Source organism: Poecile atricapillus, chromosome 11, assembly GCF_030490865.1.
Source record: "Poecile atricapillus isolate bPoeAtr1 chromosome 11, bPoeAtr1.hap1, whole genome shotgun sequence".
NCBI classification, from domain to species: domain Eukaryota; kingdom Metazoa; phylum Chordata; class Aves; order Passeriformes; family Paridae; genus Poecile; species Poecile atricapillus.
The window spans coordinates 8,027,065-8,046,134 of record NC_081259.1 but is presented as its reverse complement, the minus strand read 5'-3'; the positions used below and the strand labels follow the sequence as shown (position 1 = coordinate 8,046,134).

Here is a 19,070-nt window from a genome sequence, read left to right as displayed (position 1 = left end):
CACAGCGCAGCCTGTGCTGAGTCCCTGGCACCCTGCATTGGTGCTCTCCTGAGTTTTTTGGGAGGCACTAGAGGGAGACCTGAGGGAGGGGAAAAGTGTCCCCCTTGCACACAGATTGGAGTAGTTCTTGGGAGATTTTTCAGATTCTTTGTGGGTTAGGTAGTCATCCTGGAAGCTTGATCAGTTGTAAAATGACTGAAGCTTTCTCACGGGCTTTCCACGCTGCAATTCTTAAGCATTCTTGTCCCAAAACTGCCTGCTTTGGAGCCTAGAGAAACAACTTCAGAACATCCCATGTCAGGCCTGTCACACTCTGCAGTGTCACTGATGCTTAGCACTGCAATGCTTTGAGGGAAGACAGCTCCACAGCCATTTTGCTGTCTCCTTTGAAAGGACCAGGTTTCTGGTTAAGAACAAAGATGCTGATGGCTGCTTGTCTGGGCAGGAGCAGAAAATGACACCCACTGGTGAGCTCCAGGACACAAGGACAGAAAATCCGAGTCTGATGAACTGCCAGTCTTATGAAGAGCAAGAGACTTCTAATGGAGAAAAGGCTTTATTAAGGTCCACTGTATTACTGTAACATACCAGATTGCTCTGATGCTCCAGGTCTCTGAGACAGAGATGATTGCAGTAGTATCTACCAAAATGTCGATGCTGGATCATGAGCCCAGCCCTCAGTATGCAATGCTGGCTACTGCTTCTTCCCTCCCTTCACTTTCTCTCTCTCTTTGTCCATGGCAGCTGCTTGTGCCTGCAGACAATCCCAGTATTCCTGCTCCTCCATTTCCAGCAGTATCTGCTGCCTAAAAAGCGGGGAGTAAGGGTGGTTAAAACAAAAACAGTCCCTGACATTCCCCCAGTGCTCAGACAACACCCCCAAGGGCCCCTGGGGCTCACTACCAATTAAGCAGTTCTGCTTCCTGTGTCCAAAAGTCCTCAGTGATTCCCTCATGCCAATCAATACTCAAGTTCCTGACAGCAAGGACCTCTGAATTTCTGTTGTCTCTAGTTCTCTAGACCTGTGTAGACACAGGTCTCACTGCAGTTGTATTTGCACTACTCTGGTTTCAGCTCTCAGTTCCCAGGGAGTAAAATATCCCTGGAGATGGTCATAAAATACCAGTTTTCTGGTATAAGGCGGACAAGGGCCTCCCCTCCAGCCTTTTGAGGAGGGACAGAACTGCTGGCTGGTAGCATAGGATGGAACTTTTCTGCACTTAACTAGCCAGACAATTCCACAGGATTCACCCTGGAGGCAAGGAATTAGGGAGGGCTACCAGGTAATATGTGCTATGTCATACACACCTGCACCCACCTGTTTCGTTTCAAACTGGAGAATTAAAGCATAGTGAAAAGATACAAAACACTGACACGGATCTACTCCCGGTTTCCAACAGAATTCAAGGAAAAGGAGATGTCCAAAAGGAGATGTCGCAGTGCCATCTAATGACGGCATCCACGCAATGCACCATCCCCGGGCTGCCGGGGACCTTCTCAAACCAAGGGACCTCCAGCACAAACCTACTTAAACATCACATGAACCCGGGAATGCAGGAGTCGAGAGCTCGAGAGAGATACAGAGAGATCCCAGCTCTGCCTGGCTGTAGGATCTAAAGGAAGACACAAACACATGAGGATCATACTCCCTGACAAGCTTGCACAAACTGTGTTGCACAAAAACACATTCGAACTTGCACCCTGACTTACAGCTGAAGATGTTCTAGGAGGGACAGAAGGGAGAAGAGGAAGGGTTCTGGGTGGCTGTCAGGAATGCAGCTGCCTGAATACCAGCCTTACTCAGACACAAATCTCTCACAGCGCACAGAACAACCCAGAAGCTCCAGGGTGAGACCTTGTCTGAACTCAGCAGCACCACAGCTTACAATAATGCAGGTGCACTTACCTCTCAGGCAGAAAGTGAAACCTATCATGTAGGAAAATGTTACACCTCTCAAACCACTGCAGTTCCTGCAAGGGTTTGAGAGGCAAATCTGGTTTCTTTGGGAAAGCCTCCTTCAGTGGGTAGGAGTTGAAGTCAAAAAGGAAGATGGTGCTGTGAGTGGCTTTGCTCTGGAACCAATCATCTGCCTGCTGCTGCTCATCTCCTAGACAGAGACAAGAACAGTGAGCATCAGGATAAGAGCTAGCAAGGATCAGTGGACAGCTGAATGCACCCAGTGATGGTGTATCTGTGACCACCCCAAGGTGTCACCCACCTCGGAGCAGCAAGCAGCAGTTCACACTATCCACTGTGAACACTGGCTGCCAGGGGGGTGCTACAGCATGAGAAGGTGGAGTGCAGAAGCAGTAAACAGCCTGTGATGTGTCCGTGTTCATCAGGGACACTGTGCCATCCCAGGAGAAGATCAGGACCTGAAGCAGCAAAATTGACATGTAGATGTAAAAGAAGTAAAAAACATTTTGTGTAAAGGACATGAGATGACATCCAGGACTTCACATCCTATGATGCTGTTTTCTTTGCCTGCCCCATAGTCATAAGGTGACAGAGATGAAGGGGACTGAGAGTGTTCTGTGGATGACATTCTGCCATTCATGATTCAGGGAAATGAAGAATTGGGAGGACAGCTGACTCATATCTTGTGGGTTGATGATGAAGATGAAGAACAGCCCTTGCAGGGAACTTGGACTGAAAATACTGGAGGTTGGGATTGGAAAAGGGCAACAGGGCACATTAGAAATGAGCTAGATCCAGCCTTCTGCATGGCTGCTGTGGTGAGTGGCTTTTAGTCCTTTCCTCCCCATGCCTGCAAACTTTGTGAGGCCACTGTAATGTCTGGCTGAACTTGTGTTTGCAATTTCCTCCCCAGGATGCCCTCTCATATTTGACCCTGGTGCCTGAAGCTTCATGGCTGAACCCTCACACCTTCCAGTTGGGCCTGTCCATGTGCACCTCAGTGGACAGAGGGCACAAGTGCAAGAGGATACTGAGTAAAATCATGGAAGAGAAATCCTTTGAGCATTACCAGCTACACACAGACCTGGAACTGATCTTCATGCTAAAAATATTTTGAAGGCTGGGAAAGGGTGTGAGCCAAGAACCATATCTGATTGCCCTGCTCGTTATCTTCTAGGCACCCAGTTTCTGTCCTTGATGGAAACAAGATCCCAGCACAGCTGGATATGTGTTCCCACCAGATGTTAAAAGAGCTGGCAGTAATACTCACTGAGCTGGGGAAGGCCAGGACAGGCACCACTGCACTGACAGTAAGATTTGGATTTTCAGGCCTGTAAAAGAGACACAGGTTTATGCTGCTGTTGCATGGCACATACTGAGAGGCTGTGATAATGACAGTGGCAATTTGTGGCACACTACCTGGCAAAAAGTCCCAGCCAGGCCCCTTTCTTATAGAGATAAAGCCTGCCTCCTCCTGGGCAGGAACCCCTGAGGCCATCCCTGTGCAAACCTGCCTAGGAGCTACATTGGAGATACAAATCCCTGCCTGCCAGGGAGGCATGAACCCAGCATCTTCAGAGCAGCAGCTTCCCTCCTCCTCCAACCAAGGGGATAAGTGAACACAAAAATGATAGAAAAATGGCAAGAAATGTTTATTCTGACTTCCATGGGGATGGTATTCTGTTAAGGGCAGAAGAGGGAAGAAAAAATTCTCCTGGCTACCCACCAGAGACACAAACAATTCAACATCAGCCCTGGAGCTGTGCTAGAAGTATTTGTGTTCTGGTGCACAGAAGAACCCAGAAACACCCCTAATTCTGGCAAACCATTGAATTTTAACACTAGTAAAACTACACTTGCTTCTGACAGCAGCATGGCAGAGCCATCTGGTTAAAAACAGTAGGAAGCTCTTTACTCCACAGAAATCTGGGGCTCCCCCTTAGACCTGACCACTAAAACCAGCTTCTTCAGCTGGAGTCTACCTCACCTGTCTGCCAGGAGTGTGATGCTGGACTTCCCAGCCATAGGTGCTTTCACCAAATAGAAAGAGCTGTCTGTACACAGCACTAGAAGCTGTATGATGGGACAGACAGGACCTGCACCACAGCAGGCAGGATCTGCACCACAACAGACAGGATCTGTCTCATTACTGGCAGCTGGAGAACCACAAAGAAAGTGGATGCTACGGATGAAACGTTCCTCTAGAATGGCAGTCACAGACAGTGGGTATCCTGAGGAAGGAAGAAAAAAGGAACTGATAATTTATCCCAGCAAAGCTTTGTTTGGAGTGTGGCCTGCTCAGAGGGAGAACAAGCAGATGGCAGAAGATTATTCTGTCAGGAGAGTCCCTGCATCATGGCAGGATGACACTAGCACTGATGGCAGCCTGAACTGTGATGACACAACAGTCTCAAAAACGATCTTAGAGTGCAGTGGCAAAGCAGTGACTGTCACTGTCTCACAGCCTTGGGGCAAGACTGTCATCAGTCCTCACTGCAGCTGTTCCAGTCCCTGCACTGCCCTGGATGGGGGTGGTTCTGCAAGGGCCAGGGCAGTCATGCTGCGCTGGCAACTTCTGGCCAAGCATCCAATACATGACTGAATCCAAACTGTTTTCAGATTTCCCTGTAAACTCATCACCAGCACTTTATTCACACTAAATCTGAGCCTCAAACTCATAGGCAAAGGTGCCTATAAAATACATTTATTTAACTTTTAATATAATAATTAATAATGATTAATACTATAAATTAATAATTTATTTAAAAATTATCCACAGTGATCTCAATACACAGTCCCAAAGGGCAAGCTCACCTAGGTGTTTATCCCAAATAGTTATTGTTGCATCTTCACCGGCCAGTGCCAGGTACCTGGAGCAGGAACTGACAGCTGAGCAGGCAATTGGAGCTGCACATGGCCACACAACATCAGGTTTCAGATCTGAATCTAAACAGAATGGCATGAAGACTGTAAGAAGGTGCAGAACATTCTCTCACATAGTACTAGTATGCATTTTCCCTGTTAAATATGCACCATTCTGCAGCCTCCTGCCAGAGTGGCTTCACTAAAATCACGGCCAGTCTGTGCAACACAGAGCCCCACAATCCAAATGCCAGCCTAACCCACAAGATATGAGACAGCTTTCCTCCCAGTTCCTCATTTCCCTGAATCATGAAGACCTGGCAGAATGACAGCCCCTGGCCACAGAACAATCCCATTCCCCACAGAGTGTCTGCTAGAGAAAGCAAAACTTTCTTACCCACTTTTTCCTTGAGTGAATGGTTAAGTAAGTACAAGCAGAAATTGTGGTTTCCATCCCAATGCACACCGATGCCAACTGGAATGTCTGGTACAGAGAAGGGGATGACAAAAAGAGAAGAAGACTGGGGACAAAGAAAGGAACAATCCAGGACATCAAAACGCCATTAGAAAGCTCTCATTAGAGCTTTCATGGTACTCCTGATAGAAATTCTACTCACACAGAAAATAAACCAGAACTTCCTTTATTTGTTTGGGTTTTTTTTAAATCTTAACTATATGCCTCCTTTTTTGTTTTTGGGGAGTTGTTTTGATATGTTTGGTTTTTTTTTTCGGGGGGGAGGTTGTGGGGTTTTTTTCAAATATAAGTTTTTTTACTCCATGCCAGTAATGGGCTTATAAGTCTTAGGGCTGACAGTTTTACCCAGGTTTATGTCCTTGGACATGGAACTTACAGAGTGGATACAAGCCAGACCCACTGAGCTCTCACTGGAGCTCAATGTCCTGTAATGACTGTGCTTCACAGATTAACAGCTTTTTGTCCATTTGGATTACCTGGCTGTACTTCCATTTCTGGTCCCATCAGAATCCGACTAGGAAGGAGGAAATGAAAGGTAGCATATCTGAAAAAAGGAAGATATATATGTAAAAGAAAGGCTTGGATAAGTAGGCAGCAGTATGACAAGACCTGGAATGGCTCCAGCCACCTGCCCTGATGCCTTGGGATGAAGGAAGCAGAGCTAAAACAGAGGCTTGCATCTGCACAGCTCAGTGCCCTGTGTGGATGACTCATGGACTGAATCCTGGTTGGTGCTCCCACTCACCTGGGGATCTCCTCCTTGACCACACCCTCAGCCTCCAGATACTCCTGATAAGTGCTACGGAAGATTGCTTCCTGCAGCTCCCACTGGGAATCCTTGATTAGGTGGTTGTACCCCAAGCCAAGCATGCTGCCATCATCCACTTTCTTCAAGGCATCCAAAGGGTCTTTAAAACTCGTGCCTGGGTTGGGAACACAAAGGGAAAAGGCACAGCCCTGGAGAAGCAGAAACCATGAAGCAAACACCGTCAAGGCATTTGGGGGTGGCTTGGTCTTGAAGAAGAAAACACTTTATCTTGTGTGGGACTTTCCACACCACTTTCCATTTTCCAGTATTTGAATTCAGGGACTTCTGAGGACCCCGCTCACCTTGCCTTTCTGTGGCATTTTCCCAGCATAAAGTCTGTCCCCTCCTCATCCCTGGCATTTTTGTCTAACTTCAGGACTCAGAGTGATGACCTAGGGGTGCTGCTAGATCTAGGAAGCAGCCTCCTCCCTCCCCAGTGACACTAAAGCCAAGGGTGTATGACACCCATTCTGAGACACTCTAAAGCATTTTGTGCCGGCAAAGGTGACATGTGAGATGGTCTGGGAGGAAGCAACTCCCACTGCAGGAGACTTGGAACTAGAAAGACAGTTCAGGACATGACCAGGGATCAGGTTACTGAAACTTTCTGACCTGTTCTGTATTTATAGGGGCCATGATTCCTTTGCCACCTGAAACAGGCTGCACCTACAGAATCAGTCCTGACCTGTTATGGGTTTGGGTGGCCTCACTGTCAGCAGCAGCACAGGGGGATCCAGCTCTACGTCAGCTTGGATTGCAGACGCAGGGAGCTCCTGCAACAGAAAAGTGCCCACCTGAGAACTGTGTTGTGTGTGCTACACTGATGAGTTTTCACCTGTTCACAGGAATAAAATGGTTCCTAAAGAATTTAAGAAAAATTCCTTTGTCTGTGCAAAGGTTGGCTGGCACTGATTGGGAGATTCTGGGTTTGGGCTCATTCTTCAGGCCAAAACACAGGAGCTTGAAGGTGACACTACTTTCTCAACTACATTACAAGGATGTCCTGCCCAGACTCATGTTTTTGTGCCATCTCTCAATTATTCCTGTTGCAGCACGGGCCTGTGTGAGTCACAGCAAGGCTCAGAAAATAAAGGGAGAAAAAAGAAAAGGAAAAAAAAAAATAAGCAGGACTAAAGGTTGAAGAGCGTCTCCTGAAAGCAAGAACCAGATTTTACTTTACAGAGCCCAGGACTGGAGGAGGTCACATATATGCTTGCCTGGGAAAAGAAAATTGTAATGGGGGCCAACATCAGTGTGTGCCCACCATCACCACCCGACACACATTGACATTGGGCTAAACAGAAAAGGTCTGGCTTAACAATCAGCCATGCCTGAGATGGAAGGGGCAGGAACTTGGATAGTTTGCATAGAAACAGCAAAGAGAATGCTTAAGTGCTTGGTTTTGGCTTCACTAAGTTAAGCAGGGTGTTTGCCCTGTTTGAGGACAAGGCTGAGAAGCAGTTCTCTCTTAAATGTCCAGGAAAGTCTTTGCTGAAGGAAGAGGAAAGAGTTAGGAGGCTGCTGTCACAGAGGGTTAGTTCAAGGTACTGGGCAGGAGGTGTCTGTGTGCTGAGAGGTGAAATCCAGCAGGGTGAAAGTGATGAAGGGGAGGGTTAAGCACTGACTCAGCATTTCAAATTCCCCATGACAGCTGAGGACAGTCACTGAGGCCAGTGACCATCTCTGCAGAACTGTCTCCATGCAGCTCCTCTGTTTTCTGCCAAGGAACCGGAGCTGACAGTGGTTAGTGCACACAGGCAGAGAGACTCTGCTCTGCTCAGGTGGGTGAGTCTGTGACCCCACCAGCCTCCTCTTGTATATCATCTCAAACACAAACCCTGCTTCAGGGCCAGACTCCCAAACAGAAGCATGCTGCCTGATTCCCACTCTTCACCTTCCCCCAGTAACACAAGGGAGAAGGCCTGTGGGAATGCCCTTACACAGGGCCCCTCAGATGGAGCAACACTGCTGAGAAATGAGCTGCCAGTTTCAGGGAGGGGCAGTAGGAGCATTAACCCTGGGACCAGGGGAATCTTTGGAAAGCCTGTCTTGGGACAGTAAACATGTCCCAATAGCACAAAGGCCTTATGAAATGTGAGATGGGCGGCTGCAGCAGCTGCAGACACACACACACCATCCCCGCAGGCCAACAGGAGTGTTCAGGCTGTGTCCTGCTGTCACTGCAGCAGCCAGGCTTGGGGGAAGAGCTGTGGGCAAAAAGGTGTAAGAAAAAATAGCACAGAGGGAGATGCAACTGTTTTGTACCTCAGGTGAGCAGCTTGACCTCCTCTCACTGCAAGCCAGCTCTTCTGCAGCTCCTGCATTCTTTTCCATCTCTGTCAGCCAGGAGTCCTTAGGCAATTGGTAGATCTCCAGCCAAGCTTTTGTGCTGTCTGCATTGGGAAACCATATTAAGCAATTGGAAATGAGGAGCAAATGTCTTTCAGGCAAGCAGCCTCTGTTATCTTTTATCCTTATAAAAAGATTTGTGTATTTTTTGAAATATAAAATCTTTGTGAAGTCCATGAAGCCCACCTCTCCTCTCACTTAAGACTTGACATGCTTTATTGAGACTGACACCTCAGCCTCCAGCTGAACTCCTCAAGGTCCCACATCCACCAAAGAAATTCCATAAAGCTACTCAGTAAGAACCTGACTTGTACCCTCTGAGCAGTAGAGTAGAAAGTGAGACATGCTCTCAATTAGTTCTCTGCTATTATGTCTCATTCTCAGCATGTGTCCAGGAAGATTCCACCAAACATAGGCCTGTAAAACCTCCCTGCCATGGATTCAGCTGCCATGAAACAGAAGAACGTTGTAATAAGGAGTTTCTTGTAGTGTTTTTAGAGGTTCTCTGTGCTCTCTGGCCTATATCTGCAGAGAAAATTCTTCAGTAATTCTTCAGGTCCACATCTTTCCAGTGTAAAAGTGAGCCACAACAAACCAGAGGAAGAACTGAGTTTGGTGTTTCTGGAGAGAGGGAAACCTGCTTTCACCAAGCCTCCTGGGAGTTGGGGACTGCACTGACCAGTTCCAGACAGCTCTCTTTTGGGGTCAGTCCTGATCCTCACCAAGAGTTGTGGAAGGGACAGGGAGTGGCAGGGGACACCCCTTAAGGCGGAGGAGGAACTGGGAGGGTTAAAACAGGATCCCTGGGTACCCAGACCACTTGCAGCACTCTAAAAACACTGCTGCTGCCCTTCAGTTAGAACACAAGAGTCTTCAAACACAGCATGTTCCTGCACTTGCCTTGCAGCAGGATTCCTGCATAATCACCTCCTCGGGGCAGCACCACCTCCACACAAGTGCTTCGCTGGCTGATGTCCTCCTGCCAAGGAAAAACAGGCTGGCATCAAAGCAAGATCACTGATTCAGAGCTCCATGGCCTTACACAGTTCTCAGCAGGCTGAAGGCCAGGCAGATGGTTGGAAGAACAAAGATAAATATTGGGCAGCAGTCTTGGAGTGCTACTGCCTATGAATAAATTTCTGAGGGCAACTGGTACTCCTCATGATTGATTACTTCCCAGCCTGTGCCCGGTGTCTATGGAATTAGCTCAGTACTTACCACTTCATTCAGGATTTTAACGAGCAGGAAGCTTTCCTTGTGAAAGCAGAAGAGCCAGGCAAGCCCTGAAACAGAAATATAGAAGTAGCAGGAGAGAGAGAAAAGTGAATGAATGTTAGCCATGCTCTTGGAAGATGGCTGTTACAACATGCAGGAGAATGAACAGGATTACATTACTTCCTGGGCCCAAGGAAAAATATCCCACTGTTTCCAGCACTAAACTTTTGCTGGCTTCCTTATACCTGCATCAGTAAGCATTTGATTCTGCACAGAGATGGATAAGCCAGTCTGAAAGGTGTCTCCACCAGAACTGACAGCTTTGGGATGAACCAACAAACTATTACAGGTGCAGGAACAGGTCACAGGCAGGAGGTCATACCGAGCAATAGTTCTCTCTGCCCAGCCCAAGCTGTTCCTAAACTTTACTGTGCTTCACCCTCAGCTCTGCACCTGCCTCTGCTGCACCAGAAAGGCCACCAAACCCACACCCTCTGCTAATCACAAGGCCCTAAGGCCTCTCTGTCACCCTACAATCTGTTAGCTATCCAACGCCCTCTCTGCAGGGATTTCTAGGAAACTTCTCAGCCACCCTAATGCTCCTCCTGATCTAGCAGTGCTCTGTAGCACAGCTGCCAATTCAGCTCCAGAGCACATTTAATCCCCAGCTAGGGCAGGGAAATCCACGTCACACTAACCCATTTCATCCACAGCAAGCAGGACATGGCACTCATTCCCCAAATCCAAGGCATGGATGGCACAGATCTCTGTCTTGGCTGCATCCCAAGCACAGACATCCTTGAAGTCACACGTGCTGAAGGCAGCCAGACCCACAGACAGACCAACAAAGACGTATTTTCCAGACACTGCAAGGCAATTGGCTCTTTCATTTACCTACCAAAAAAGAGAAAAGATGAGTGTACCCAACTGATTTCTCACAGCAGAGTACATCAGCCATACTAACAATATTTTCCTGGCCTTTTTACCAGAAAATGATGATTTTATTCTACAAGGCAAACATTTTGACACATTCTTTCCCCACAAGAGCAGGGAAGAGTCTCTCATCTCTGTCACAGAGATTGGTCTGTGTTAGGAATGAGAAAGTTTTCTCCCACCTTTCCCCTTCCCACAAACAGAAGGGGCTTTAAAGGCCAAGAACTCAGGAGCATTCAGCCCTTCCTATCCAGTGCAGAGCTGTGATGGGATGCTGAACTCCTCCAGGCAATCACAGAACACCAGCAGACACCAGAGTATCCTCCTGGACACCCCCACATAATAATGGGGAAGGCAGCACTGTCATTCTGCTCACGGTGCTCCCATTGGAGTATTCACCGTAACACAGAGCTGAGCTTGCCTACTTGTGTGCTACTGACTAATTATCTTCTCCTCAAACAAGGGTGGAGCCAGCCTGGGAAGCAGAAGGTGAATTTAGTGTTTAATACCTGGTTCTCTCTTTTCAAAGAGGTGTGATAGTTGAGTGGGAAGCAGAACCTGCCAGACAAGCTTAGAAGCTGCAGGCTTTTAAGCTGAACAAGTGAGATGGTGATACATTCTGAGGAAGGTCACGAACAGAAGAATGACAAAATCTGCTATGGGGGTTAATGCTGTCTCTGCTGGGAGAGGTTCTGTACCTGGAATTCAGCTGTAGGAAAGCATTTTTGGGGCTGGACCTTTAGTTTTTGTGCTTCTCGGAGCATCTCCCTTCTTTCAATGATTTCCATAGCACTCTCAAAAACCTGCATCACCAGTTTGCTGATCATCCTGAAGGGCTGCGGCAGCACATCACGCTTTCGATCAGGATCCAGCAGGAAGAAATCCTCGTCTTCCTTTGGCCAGTCCTTTTCAGATGGTGGAGGAATGCCCAGGGGATGCTTCCAGGTATTCACCGCCATGGTTCTCCCCTTCCAGGTGCAAAATGCACCGCGGACGCAGGAATCACCCTGGATGCAGAAGAATGAGGAGTCCTTCAATACTTTTTTTAATGAGGTAATGGGGGAAGAGATGATTAAAGATATCTAAGGGAGGTTCCTTTCAGTATTGATAGCCAGACCAACCCTGTTCTGTACAGCTCATTTCTCCTGGTATCGCCCCTGTTTCCCGGGGATGTTGTCCTGCCCTGGGGATCTCAGCCACAGAGGGATGTGCAAGCTGCCCACAGCTAAAGAGAGCCCAAAAACTTTGTCACGAGCTTGTGTAAGAATTATGACAAAGCATTCAAAAATATTAGCTTGTTCTTCGTTAATGGACTTATTCGGCCCGGGTAAAATCCCAACGATTAACTTTAAGAGCGGGTGTTTCCACTGGAAGTTTTATACTTAATTTCCAAGACACCGGGTGGTTTCGAGCTTCACCTCTGCGGCGGGGCCGTGCTCAGGCGGGCGCACCCCACCGCCATCACCCCTCACAGCGGGCTGACCTCGGAGCGGGGCCGGGGGTCGAGGGTCGAGGGGTCGGGCCGGGCTCCTCCGGCTTTCCCAGCAGGATCCTCCGCCCGTCAGCCGGCGGCTCCCGGGAGGGGGAAGCCTTTGGGGGTGACACCGCCGCCGCTCCGTTGTAGACGGTTGCCGTGGTAACGGCACCTCGGTGCCGCAGCCCGGCCGGGAACGCGGCGCGCGGCGGAGAGTTCCGCAGCGGGGCGGGGCCCGAGCGCGGCGGGGCGGAGCGGGCGCGGCCCCCGCGCTGCTCCCGCGGTGCCGCCGAGCCATGGAGGGCTTCGTGAACTTCACCAACCGCAGCCAGGGCCGCGACCAGCTCTTCCGGTGAGTGTGGGGGCAGGCGTCCTCCCCGGGACCCCCCAGCAGCGACCAGGGCCCGTCAGCGGCCCCGCGGCCAGCCCGTCCCGCCGGGCCCCGCGGCCAGCCTGGCCCTGGCTCCAGGGCGGCCGGCAGAGGATGGTGCCGGGCTCCCTTCCGCGGTGCCCAGCGACAGGACGAGGAGCAATGGCCGTAAACTAAACCACGAGAAGTTTCACCTAAGCAGGAGGAAGAACTTCTTTACATCGCGGGTGGCAGAGCGCTGGAACAGCTGCCCAGGGAGGTCCTGGAGTCTCTCTGGAGACATTCCAGACCCACCTGGACGCGTTCCTGTGTCACCCGCTCCAGGTGATCCTGCCTTGACAGTGGGGTTCTACTGCATGGTCCTTCCAACCCTGACAATTGTGATTCTGTGAAATAAACCTGTCCTGCTGCTGCCATCCTGTGATTGTCTGTGTCTCACCTGTGTCCCCCTCTCCTCGTTTTTTCCCTTCCAGAGCCACTCAGTACACATGCATGTTGCTTAGCTATTTAATAGAGAATAAAGCCGATAAAAAGAAGCTGGTAAAGAAACTCAAGCAGTTGGAATCTAGCATGAGCTCTGGCCGGAAAAGTAAGTACCCAGTGTCTAGAGGGATAAGACTTTTTCACTTGCTCCTTCCAGTAAAACAGCTCCTGGCCTTGTGTTTCCTGTCGTTAACCTACCTTGAGCCACAAAACCTCTTTTAGTATATTTACAAAACTGTCAATAGACCTTATGCTTGCCATGGCTTGCCAGGCTAGGTAGGGCCGAACAGACTTTTTTTACTCCCCCAGCTTCCTCTCCAGTTAGACGATTGGAATTATGCTGGAAGGATGAGAAGGATAAGTTAACAGTCAGCTGTTGTCGAGGCCAAACTGTATCCCCTGTTCAAGGACAGACCAGGGTTGAGAGGCGAGGCTGGCTCACTGTGTGCTTATTAGTCCTTCCAGCTGATGGGTTGAGACAGCCCAGTGTTAAAAGAACATCATTGCACAAAATCACCTCTGAAGGACCATCCTTCAATATGGCTTTTATATCCTACTTAACATATTTATTTTCTTTAGCATTTATACCGTGCTAAATCACATAGCCTTCCCTGCTTCTCGCCCAGCCTGACCACTTGCATCACTCCATTCTGTGTCACGGTTGCATCCACGATGGTTAGGCTGTTACTATGTGTGTATCACTTGCTTTCAGCTTGATCTTCCACCCACTTGTCAATTGCTCAATCCTGAAACAGCTGCAACATAGGAGACAAATATTCTAGTCTATCCTATTGCCATGGATTTGTTTATTATTCCATTAGCTCCAGAGTACGGTAATTTCTAGTGGGGAGGCCAATTGCTTTATCAGCATAGCCATAATTTTTGTTCTTCTGCTAAATAAATCGCTAATAGCCATCAGGCCTAAATTCAGGGCTCTTGTAGTTGCACCAGGCTTGGTGCTGTCAACATCTGTCACTGTGACAAGGCAGCAGGGTGTTAAGTGTTTTGAATAATACCGCATTAACATTCAGGGACCAAAACCCAAACAGTACAGCGAGTGAAATCAGGTTTGCCATATGTTGTAGCTTGAAATGGAATACACTGTTCCACATAGTTTGCAGGGAGCTACATGTGCCTCTGACGGATTCATGACTGAGGAGGGACTCTGGTCTCTGTGCTCAGCACATGAATCACCAGCTTTCACAGGCACACAGGAAACTAGTATCTCATGGTTTCAACAGGATTAATGCAGTAACACCTTCAAAGTGAGGTAAAATCCAGTGAAATGTACAGCTGAAATTAGAAGCTCTGTTTGTATTCTTTATTTGCTCCTGCAGAGCCAAGGATGATACTGGTCCAGAGGGCCCCCAGGTGCAAGAATGGAGCGGCAAGAGAGGCTGCAAGTCCTGGCTATTGACAAAATATGTGTGGGTCCTGGGCTGGTGGTGTTTACACAGAACTGAGATGTTTACACCCCTTTCCTCACTAATTCTAGGAAGTGTTTAAGCATACAAATGCCCGAAGCCCTCCAAGTTTTGTAAATGCACACGCAGGCAGTGGCAGGCTGAGTTCTGCCTGAGGCCGGGCCGTGCTAACCTTTGTGGGATTTCTTGCAGTGTTCAGACTGGGCAACACGGTGCATGCCTTGGTGGCAGCCAGGAGAGCTGCAGAGCTGCCAGACGTGGTTACTCGCCTGTGCCTGATGGCCTCGCACCTGAGCCGGGCCCTGTACCTCATGTGTGACACCGTGCTGTGGCTGAGGAGCGTCGGGCTCCAGCCACACATCGACAAATCCAAGTGGCACAACTGGGCTACCAAGTGCTACTACTGCTCACTCCTGATGAATCTGGCCAGGGACTGGTATGAGATCTCCTGGAGGCTGGAACAAGCTGCACTGGAAGAGAAGACAAAGGAGGATTCCTCCTGGCAGAAACACAGCGAGGAACTAGGTGGTGTGAAAAGTGATGGTTTGCACAATTTTCTCCACCAGCTCTTTCAGATATTGAAAAGGAATCCTCCTGTGCTGCTGGACTTGGTGAAGAACCTCTGTGATCTCTCAGGCCCTTTGGATACATTGGGAATCTACAAGACCAGCCCAGGAGTGATTGGCTTTTGCGGCCTCCTCTCCTCCCTGGTGGGCATCCTCACATTAGCAAGCCCACATCTGAAGCTGAAACAGTGAGCTGCAAAAAAGGAGATGCATAGTATTTGAGCTTTGATCCTCTGGTAGATTTTTATCTTTATATGGCACTTTCAAATGAACATGTCTTAAAATAACCTCAAGATTAATTTTGTCCTTTGAATAAGTGAATTCTGCCCTTTTTCCTTCCCTGTGCCTTTGCAGATGAGTTTGGTGCCCTAACACGCTCCCTGATGGAATGGAAAGATGAAAAGGCCAAATAATATTTCACAAACAAAAAGAGGACTTGGAACTTGGCTGCGAGATAAGAAAATATTCCTTTATTTTAATATAGGGTTGTGAAATAGCTGCATAGGCAAATGTAATAGGTATATGACTCATGACTACACTAATCATGTTTACACTGGAAAGTTTTAATTCACTAATCCAAGGTCCCTACAGTCAGATTGTCTAGAGTGGGCTAAGGCAGGTTAGAAGCTGCAGTTAGAGTGGCCTGAAGTCAGGGATGAGTGTTGTGATGGGTTTGGGTTGACAGATCCTCAGTCCTGCAGGCACTGAGTGCACTGTGATGGTACCTGGGAATGGTCTCTGTGGTGTGTGCACTGGAGATGCTGGAGCTGCAGCCTAGGGAGTGCCAACTCCTGTCCCAAGAAATCTGCACTTTCTTTGTTTCCTTTGATACTGTGAGCCAAGGACTGTTGGCCAGTGACTCTGACTGCTCCAGCAGGCCACAGCTGAGGGCTTTGGTGCACGACAGCACATTAACTCCCAAACCCCTGTAATTGCAAGTACAATTATTTTCCATTAATGATATTGTGATAAGGAGCTTGTTTTTCCTCTTTTAATTTAACATGAAAAATTCCAGATGATTTGGGATACAAGCATCATAAAGTCACCCCAGGACATTAATAAGGAGTTTGGAACATGTAGTTAAGGAGAGAAGCCTGGCTCAGAGCTCTTTGAGCCAGAAAAACTGCAAGGACGTGTTTCTAGTTGTGTAAGCTCCAGGAGGGAAGAGAATGGAATTGGTGATGATAACATCAGAACCTCGTGTCAGAAGAAAGCTTTTTACTGGATTTAGGCATTCATGGTGTAGACTTTCCTATCTGGTGCTCCCTATCCTCCCTGCTCATGAGCACACGATTGCTTGTGTGTTCCCTCTCTGGCTGAATGGGTTCAACCATTTGAAAATGCCTTGTGCTTGCCCTGCAACTGTTATTGTTCATCACTGACCTCACTGGCAGTGTAAGTGGGTTAAAGGAGAAATGCTGTGTCCAGCTGTCTAGCATGGCATGCAGTTTTTGCTGCTCCTGCCTTTGCAGAGTTGACACCATCTGAGAGAAAATTGCACGTTATATAGAAGATAAATTTAACTTACTTCTTCAGAGTTAGGCCTGTGTGTTCTGCTGCTTCCTGGTGTAAGAAGTCCTTGTTTGATCTGTCAAGGAGGTATGAACAGACTACTCAACCTGGACCAAGGTGCTCTCTTATTATTTTTGATGCTATCTAAAAACAGAAAATTAAAAGATGTGTGTCTCCTTTATTAAAAGGCAAAGGATGTGGAATTAAATAGGCAGGTGGGGCAGTGCTCCAGTTTACCTGAAGTTGTGATTGGGCTTGGAATTACTTCCAGTTTGAATATGAAGTGATAGCCTGCCAATGAAGTGTTTGAAAATAAAGAGGTTGCTGGGCAGGATAATTGTGTTTGAAGGCCAGATGTGGCCTTCAGCAGCTCTTCTTTTTAATATGGAAATGAGTAGGACTTAAAGTAGAGCATACTGGCAGTTCAGGCCAAAATGGAGCATTGTGTGTGGAATATAATAGCCTATATTCTAGGCTTCCTCTCCTTTATGACCATGGATTTTTTTTGGAGTTTTTCTCCATTTGTCATTCATTTCCTGGCAATGTGGAATCCATCCCTACCTTGGTCAGAGTTATCCCAGTATGTAGCAGCCCCTCGAAGAAAGGAAGAGGAGCCTTGATCATCTGACAGTGGAGGTTTGACCAGCTTTTGTCTACAGAATTCCATCTAATTGCTAAAAATGTGTCTTCAGTTCTACTCAGGGGAGCTCTCAGATGCAAAATACTTCACAAAATACTTTCACTGGTTTGCCAACTACTTTCTCTTTCTCTCTTACACTTTTCAGGGAGAGCCATTGTATCCCAATCTCCACCTCCCTGTGCCCTGCAGGCAAACACTGTGCAAAGCCTTGAGCCAGGCTTTTACTCTTCTCCCATAGGGCCTGGTGTGGATTAGCATGCACAGCCTTATTGAGGGGAATGGGGGCTGAGTTTTCAGCCCGGCTCAGCCCTACCTGTCCCATTCTCCATGATGTAGGCTGGAACACACAGGAGTTCCTCTGTTTACTGGATGTTAAGCACAAATATTTGCCTTCTGCTCCCCAGCTGGAGGCTGGTGATTTAAGGTACCTTAATATAATGTGACTGAAGCCATAGGATTGTGATAATATGGAGAAAATCCTTTTAGTGCCTTTTTTTGTATCTGTTTCTAATACAGCAGTTGGAGTAAGAACAAGGTGTTTGAACATAAGTAATAAACTGTAATGAGTGTGACACTGTGTCTCTGTATAACTTGGAAGGTGGTGTAAAGATATGCTGAAGGAGAGAGGATTCCATGTCTGAATTTTATGAAGGGTGACACTCTTAAAAAGACATTGCCTATGGTTGGGTTCTAGAGCTTTCATTTTGCAGTAGCCAGTTGGCAGCCAGATTCATCCAGCTAATTTAGAATCACAATTTCAGCTTCAAAAACATTATGAAATACATGAGTATCCAGAGACGCTGCATCCTTAGAATGCCCTGAAACAAGGTGGTGCTTTGGGAATTGCCATCAGCTGCCTTTGAGTACCAGCAGTGAGGGCTGGAGCCTTATGGCCAGTGTGGGCCCATCTGGGTGAAAGGGACAGGGGCACCTGCATTTCAGTGTCTTGTAAACAGCATTTCATTTGGGTGGTGATAGTTTAATGACAAATGCCAGTTCAGGGAGGGAACAAAGGGTAACATCTCAGGCAGAGGTGGCAAGGGATGGAGCCAGGGTAACCATTAAACTGAGCTCACTGTTAGCTCCTACCCCCTGCAGTGAGAGTCCTGCAAAGCTTGGAAGCTCCAAAATGTCAGCTCCTGAACAATGTATAAAGCATGGCATTCAGGAATGATTTAGCAAGAGTTTCCTTCTGGATTAGTGGCCTCATACACATTTTCTAATGGAAACAGTAGGAGAGTGGTCATCTTCTCTTCTGCTTACAGACAAGGCCTTCCTAACATCAGCACTGTGCTTGGCATGACATTTGAAGGAGTATGTGAGCCATTGGGGATTCCCAGGTGAGCGTCAAGAGCAGTCAAAGGTTGAAAATCAACATCCCCAGGGAGATTCCGAATAAACTGGTTCTGTAGAGGAAGTGTGACTGGGGGAGGGTGTGAGTAGTGTTCCAAGTGTCTAAAAGCTTTTCTGCCAAGAGCAAGGCAGTAAATCCATCTCTAAATCCAGGAGATAATACTGTTATATTGTCTCAAAGAATTAAATCACACCTTTTTTTTTTTTTTAACTAAAAGTAAAATAAAAATCTAAATAGATTGCCCAGGAGGGCAGTCCTTAAAAAGAAACTGGGCAGACATCTGTCAGTACTGGTTATGGGGCTGCTGATCCTGCACAGAAATGAATCAGATACCTCTCCAGCCCCTTCCCAGACCAAAGTGTAAAGGTGCCTTGCAGGGCTTTGGGGATCACTGTGGTTTATTAATGAGTACAGAGCCGACTGCAGAGACAGGGGTGTGAAACTGCTTCCCTGCACTCTGTGGATCTGGTGAGCTCTAAACATTGCCTGCAGGAACACAGGAAGTGTTTCTGGTGCCAGCTGGAGTGGTGGGGCAGGGAGACTGTGGTGCCTTTGCCCTGCAGAGATGGGGTTGGCACAGCCTTTGCCCCAGAGGAAGGGGAGGGGATGAGCACAGGCGTTAGTAGGGCAAAGGCTGTGTTGGCTCCTGACTCCAGCCAAGTCAGAGAGAAGGTTGCTGTGCCCTCT

The 19,070-nt window shown here is 48.0% G+C and overlaps 2 protein-coding genes across 2 annotated transcripts; one reads left to right on the top strand and one right to left on the bottom strand.

Annotated features, from left to right (window-relative positions):
- Positions 1-581: 581 nt before the first annotated feature.
- Positions 582-11,554, bottom strand: WDR93 (WD repeat domain 93). The gene is made up of 15 exons (XM_058847005.1): positions 11,259-11,554; positions 10,326-10,521; positions 9,631-9,695; positions 9,309-9,391; positions 8,329-8,452; positions 6,749-6,836; positions 6,001-6,178; positions 5,732-5,799; positions 5,178-5,264; positions 4,733-4,864; positions 3,906-4,149; positions 3,189-3,249; positions 2,220-2,376; positions 1,907-2,108; positions 582-806 (listed from the first exon to the last, which is right to left on the bottom strand). Exons 1-15 carry the CDS (start codon positions 11,517-11,519, stop codon positions 695-697), a joined length of 2,058 nt encoding a protein of 685 aa, XP_058702988.1. The 5' UTR covers positions 11,520-11,554; the 3' UTR covers positions 582-694.
- Positions 11,555-12,262: 708 nt separating this feature from the next.
- PEX11A (peroxisomal biogenesis factor 11 alpha) lies at positions 12,263-17,595 on the top strand. Its single transcript, XM_058847141.1, has 3 exons — positions 12,263-12,386; positions 12,878-12,993; positions 14,504-17,595. The coding sequence occupies exons 1-3, from the start codon at positions 12,331-12,333 to the stop codon at positions 15,067-15,069; spliced, it is 738 nt and encodes a 245-aa protein (XP_058703124.1). The 5' UTR covers positions 12,263-12,330; the 3' UTR covers positions 15,070-17,595.
- Positions 17,596-19,070: the final 1,475 nt, after the last annotated feature.

What these genes read in the sequence shown, in the direction of transcription:
- PEX11A (XM_058847141.1), top strand. Translation starts at nt 12,331, where the DNA reads ATGGAGGGCTTCGTGAACTTCACCAACCGCAGCCAGGGCCGCGACCAG. An exon ending in GGCCGCGACCAGCTCTTCCG is followed by an intron (nt 12,387 to 12,877) that starts GTGAGTGTGGGG and finishes TTTCCCTTCCAG; the next exon opens with AGCCACTCAGTACACATGCA. An exon ending in CATGAGCTCTGGCCGGAAAA is followed by an intron (nt 12,994 to 14,503) that starts GTAAGTACCCAG and finishes GATTTCTTGCAG; the next exon opens with TGTTCAGACTGGGCAACACG.
- WDR93 (XM_058847005.1), bottom strand. Translation starts at nt 11,519, where the DNA reads ATGGCGGTGAATACCTGGAAGCATCCCCTGGGCATTCCTCCACCATCT. An exon ending in TTCACTCAAGGAAAAAGTGG is followed by an intron (nt 4,865 to 5,177) that starts GTAAGAAAGTTT and finishes CATTCTGTTTAG; the next exon opens with ATTCAGATCTGAAACCTGAT. An exon ending in CTGCTGCTTGCTGCTCCGAG is followed by an intron (nt 2,109 to 2,219) that starts GTGGGTGACACC and finishes GTCTCTGTCTAG; the next exon opens with GAGATGAGCAGCAGCAGGCA.